Below are 6,000 nucleotides of genomic sequence, written 5' to 3'. Positions count from 1 at the left end.
GCTGGCGTCAACACTTAGTCTCAGAATCGGAGAATCCAGCCCCTGGTTCTTGCTGGTTTCATCCCAAATTCTTGTTACCTTATTAGTGATTTGTCTGTTCTTTGCCCTTTCAAGCTATTCAAAATTCAGCCCCAGTATGAGCAGAGTGACATTGATACTTATTTAAATTGCTCTTTTCTCAGTTAACAAGGAGGTCCAAAGATGGTCGAAGACACTGGAGTAATTCTACATTGTTTAGTTATAGCAAATAGTATTTACAAAAAAAAAAGCATAAATTTCACCAGACTGGTTCAGATTTAGAAATTTCCATACTCCACAAGTTGCATTCTGTTTTATAAGTATGATTGGGATGAAAGAGGAACATTACGGAGAGTGCTGTCGGTATGTAGCTGATTTGCAAGCTAGTCTTGTTTTGGATGAAGTTTGTTACTTCACAAGCCATATATCCTTTGGTTAGTAAGACATCACATGCTGGATACTCTTGTAGTTCAAGTTGTTAACCACCCTGCAAAGAAAATGAATGAGAAATCTTAGCACTGTATAGGTTTCCTACAAAGCATACAAATAATGAATAGCATTTCAAGGCAATACTTCTTAAACCTGGTTCCTGAGAAGTTCCCCATCCCTGTTTTGATGGAATTTTAATGGAGCATGCTTGGGATTTTAACTATTTTGACAAAACCAAATAAACTAAATTCAACAAACTGAGGGACAAATTAAAAGGGGCAGTCCTTAAAGGGATACTGCCTGAAACAAATATAAATGAAACTTAAACATCAAATTAAAATGTGATTCAGAGGGTCATCAGTGGCAGTGAATTTTAGCTCTGCCTTTTCCATTGGCACATTGATTTGTCAATGAAGAGTTAAAATGCATATCAAGTAATTGAATGCAACTTGTGAGAGACGAGGCATTGCTCATTAGAGTGAAGACTGCAATGAGCACGACAAGCACACATCTAGAGGGCACAGTTCACAGTCCTACATATTTATTCCTGAGACATAAACTTCCTGGAAAATTGGAATATGCCCACTACTGCCGAATGGCCAAAGAGCGGTCCACTACCAAGGACTGGAAAAGAGGATAAAAACATACCCAGATGACCGAACAACCTTCAAGTCAACAGAGTTTACAGGCACGTCAATGCTGACCATTCCTCCCACAGTGTGAATGAGAGATAGATGAGTGTAACGCCTCCCATACCGCCTGAGCTTATGAACATGGAGGCTTGAAGGAGACAGATGGGGTAATAATAATGGTATAAATTCATGGGGTAATCTAGAATAACCTTGAAGTACATCAGGTAAAGACTCGGGGAGGTATAGTATTAGGATCTGCCACATATAGGGTTAAGTGGGTCTTAGCACAGTACCGCCCACAGAGTAATGTAACAGAACACATGACCCACACCCAGTTGGCCAGTTTAGTGTTGGACTGAGCCATGTGCACAAGCAAGCATGGAGACAGTTCCTAGCTTTAACTGCTACAGTATTAGAGGCTGGTTTAGCACATGGCTAAATCGCTGGCTTTGAAAGCAGACCCAAGGCAGGCCAGCAGCACGGTTCAATTCCCGTACCAGCCTCCCCGAACAGGTGCCAGAATGTGGCGACTAGGGGCTTTTCACAGTAACTTCATTTGAAGCCTACTTGTGACAATAAGCGATTTTCATTTCATTTCATTTTCATTTACTTTGATTAAGTTACCCTTTAGGTTTGGGGGTCACCAATTTAACCTATCCTCCAGGCGTTATGAATTCTGCTTTATACCTCTTCCCGAGCCATTTTACGAGATGTGAAAGAACATCCTTCCTCCACATTTTCAGTCTGTATTTTCGCATCTGTGAGCATCTCTGTTTGTGCCTCATTATTTTACATAGATATTTACAGCATAAGAACAGCTCATTTGACCCACCAGGTTTTTCTCTGCACATTACAGGCCATTTGGCCCAACCAGTCCATTCCACCATTTATATCTATATTCCTCGCAAGCCTATTTCCTCTTCTCGTTCTACCTTTTTAACCCTCTATTCCTTTCTCCCCAGTGTGTTTATCTAGCTTTCCTTTAACTGCATCAATAACATTCACCTCAACTGCTCCTTACGGTAGTGATTCCACATTCCCACCACTCTGTGTGAAGAAGTTTCCTCTGAATTACCGATTTGCTGTCTTAACTTAAATTGATAGTGTCTAATTGTGATCTGTGTGGAAACACATTAGGTAGAATGTTACCATCCCCTGCCAGTGGGTTTGAAGGCAGGTAGGATTGTAAAATACAGCACGTGGGTTGCCAGCCTCCTATCTACCTCCCACCCCCCCATCCCCCACGTCACCCACCCCTCCGACCTGCCTCCCAATTCTGCAGTCCGCTGAAACCAAAACCTGTATCTGAGAAGCACTGGAAGATTGTGGCCAGTACCTGCACAAATTCAACCTTTATTTCCACAGTATCTTTAGATGCATCCCGTCCAGTCTAGGAAGCTGTAGCTTTGTTTGTCCTACCTTTCCTCGTCCTGGGAATGCGCCCTGACTGTACCCAAACCTTGTCCTCTTTAAAGGCATCTGATTGTTCAATTAGTATTTTGCCCACCAACTCTTGATTCCAATTTGACCAAGGAGAGATTTGTTCTCACCCCATTAAAGTTAGCCATACTCCAATTGACTAGTTTTGCTTTAGATTGCTACTCATTTCTTTTCATAGCTAATATAAACATTAGGATGCAATGGACACTATTTCCTAAATTTTTCCTTACCCATCTCATTCCTCAGAATCAGTTCCATCAATGCCTCCTTCCTTGTTGTCACACATAATCTGTACATTCAAAGGAGTGGGTGTATTTCTATAGCAGGTCGCAAAGCTACATGGTGCTATCAATTACACCCTGGAAAAGCCACAAATGCTCTAAAGCTGGATTTCCTGACCTCCCTGCTGTCTTAATGGTGCTGAATTCTCCAGCTGTCTAGTAAAGTGTACCAGCCACCTGGCCTATACGTTCCTTTACTACACCCTACTGATGCCACAGAGTGTGCCACATAGCTGCCTAAAATGTGTGTGCCATAAAGTGTCATATTTACAGTCACCGTGAAGGCAGCACAGACAGATGACTGAGGCTGCAGACCCTCATCCAGTAATTGGCACTTTGATCTCTTTGGTGAACTGCCCAATTTTTATACAAATCCAAGATCTCCATATAACTTAACTGTATATTAGCTGGTATGTCACATACCTTTTTATAATATTTGATCTCTATCCAGTCTGGAACTAGTCCAGATCTCTGTTGCAGAGAGTCAGCAAGAGATAACAACTTATTCTACTATCCTCTGGGAAAAGATGAACCAACTAACATCACCCCTAGATCTACGCTTGCGTAGCTTACATTTCTGACATCCAGGGTGGGATTCTACATCCCGCCACACCCACGCCAACAGCGGGATCCCCATCCCAGCAGCTGACCAATGGGGTTTCCCATTGTGGGCATCCCCATGCATCGGGAAATCCGTGGGCATGCCAGCGAATCCGTGGGCATCCGCGCTGCCAGTGAAGCGGACGATCCCGCCGATGGAGAATCCAGCCCCTGGTCTTCACCAATTGAAATCATTTAAAATGCAACACAGCCTAGGAGTATATTAATGCTTTTGTATACCTCTATGCAACAACTCCAAAGGATATATACTTCCAAAGTGAAAAGGCCAAGCTTTTCGAGCCTGTCTGGGGTTTTTAAAGTTGGATATAATTCACATGGCATTCCTCAGACTCTATTTTATCCACCTTCCAAATTCACTGATAAAAACAAGAGCATGGGACCCACACCACTACCTGGAAGTTCCTCATCTTCTTTCTGACTTGGAACTGTTACAGTCACTAGATCAAAGTTCTGGCACTCCCTTCCTAACAGCACCGTGGAGGTACCTACACCAATCACATGGTCTGCACTAGATCAAGGTGGCGGCTCGCACCAGCTTCTTAAGGGCAATCAGGGATGGCCACTAAATGCAGGCCTTGATAGCAATTCTATGTAGGGATTAAAGCTGGACACATTTTCAATGTGATATAACCAAGGGTCTTGTACAAACATAAAACGCAATCTGTATATTAGCTGGCCAATGGGATTCCTTACTAGCATTACGAAAACATGTAGGTTTTATGAATGCTATTGGCTGATGAGATCCCTCAAAAGCAACACAAAGAATTTGAAATCACATGGGCCTGAATTTCACGCTCCCCCGTTGGCAGGTTTTTAGGTGGGAGGGTGAGAAAGAGGAGCGTGAAATAGCGTGAATGGGCGTCTCGTTGGTGCTATGATCCCAGTTGATGTTGTAACTGGACGGGAAGATCTCAGAATGGAACCCTGGTTTAAAAGACTCTACTTTTATTTATTTTTAATAAAATGTGAAGGAATAGAGTCACAGGACTGTCAACAAGGAAAAAACATTAATTAAACATGGAAAAATTGGATTATAATATATTCCTTTACTCCCCGCTTATCTTAACAAATACACACAGATATAAAGATCAACATGGATTACAAATGGTCTCATAAGCACAAAACGTCCCTTTCAAGCACACAAGATGACTGTGGGCAGATACACTCTCCACTCTGAATCCCAATTGGGCGGTTGCAGGTGACTCCTCAGAATCTCCCCAGATGACTTGTCACGTGAGAGTTTCTATACTTCACTCCCAAAAACTTGCTTTAAAATCTCTCATAATACTGCTTTCCCTTAGTGGTTGCATTGTAAACTCCAGTCCAGATTTTACAAGTGACACTTCCAAACAAAGCTTCCGCTCCACTTTTACAGCTAATCCAGCCAGTCCAGGATTTCCTTTATGATTTCTTTCTCTTGACTGTTGGACAAACTGCTTATAATTACTTTCGATTCCCAAATTAAAATGTCAAACGTTTCATTTACTTCTGAAGTCTGCTGTCCCACTTTAAATTGAATTACTGAAATTGTCTCTTTAACTCAGAACACCTTGTTTACTTTTCCTTGAGTACTTCTGAACAATATCTTATTCTCTGTTCCCTTATCTTCAGACTTCTTAGACCCTCTTTATGTCCCAATACCCTGGTTAACCGGACTATAACGTGTACTTTAGGAAGCCTGGTATACTAATGAGAATATCCGAAATGGAGATTGTGGGCAGGATTTATCGATCACCCCGCCCCACCTGTTTTTCAGCAGGGAGGCTGCCCTTCAGCGAGGTCTACCTGGATTTCCTGTTGACATCACCCCTTGTTGCCGGGAAACCGGTGTGACTGCAATTTCCTACCGGCATGAGCAGCTGGTAAATCCCGCCATATATTTGTTACGTTGTGATGCTTGGTCGGTCAGAATAAGTGCACAAGAGAACGTGCAGTTCGTGACGAGTTGAATGTTTATTGTTAAACAATAATATGGATTAGATAACCATAAGAAAATTATCAAAATCTACTAACTATTGTAAATTATCTAAGAGCTACTACAAATGTGGCTATCCACTATGACAACTATCTCCAGACTCCCCGAGGTAACAGTGTCACGCGGTTGTTCTCTACTGCCACCTGCAGGTTGGAGGTCGTACATATTACTATTTACATGATTGCCTTTGCATATCATCATAATATTTTGCCGACATCTCATTATGTATCTGATGCACACACAATTGGCTGAAAAGTGGCAATGTTTACCTGTTGATATTTGCTGCAAGGACACTTTTAACTGGCCTGCTCTTGGGTCCGGCGGTGGGTCGGAAAACTAAACCAGTTGTCGGAGCCTCTTTTGGAACTTTATTTAAGGTACTGAAATGGGCTGGATAAACATCAAACGTGCCTGCCTTCATTCCGCCAGTCTGAAACGTAGAGAAAAAGAACACATATGAACTCAATATTTACTTTACTGAGACAAGGGAAGAAGAATTTGATTTATTATTGTCACATGCATTAGTATACAGTGAAACATATTGGTTCTTGCATGCTGTACAAACAATGCATACTGTACATAGGGAATGAAGACATTATTAAAA

General features: G+C 42.0%; 1 protein-coding gene across 1 annotated transcript in view; it reads right to left on the bottom strand.

The window, feature by feature from the left end:
- Window positions 1-220: 220 nt before the first annotated feature.
- The window catches only part of cfap96 (cilia and flagella associated protein 96), a 90,266-nt gene continuing 84,486 nt past the window's right edge, over window positions 221-6,000 (bottom strand). The window contains exons 7-8 of the mRNA XM_072515894.1: window positions 5,666-5,826; window positions 221-505 (exon numbers count right to left, since the gene is read on the bottom strand). Of these exons, the coding sequence (XP_072371995.1) occupies window positions 454-505; window positions 5,666-5,826 (213 nt within the window). The 3' untranslated portion in view covers window positions 221-453. The remainder of the gene's footprint in view (window positions 506-5,665; window positions 5,827-6,000) is intronic.

This window comes from Scyliorhinus torazame, chromosome 9, assembly GCF_047496885.1.
Source record: "Scyliorhinus torazame isolate Kashiwa2021f chromosome 9, sScyTor2.1, whole genome shotgun sequence".
NCBI classification, from domain to species: Eukaryota; Metazoa; Chordata; class Chondrichthyes; order Carcharhiniformes; family Scyliorhinidae; genus Scyliorhinus; species Scyliorhinus torazame.
This window is presented reverse-complemented; position numbering and strand designations above follow the sequence as displayed.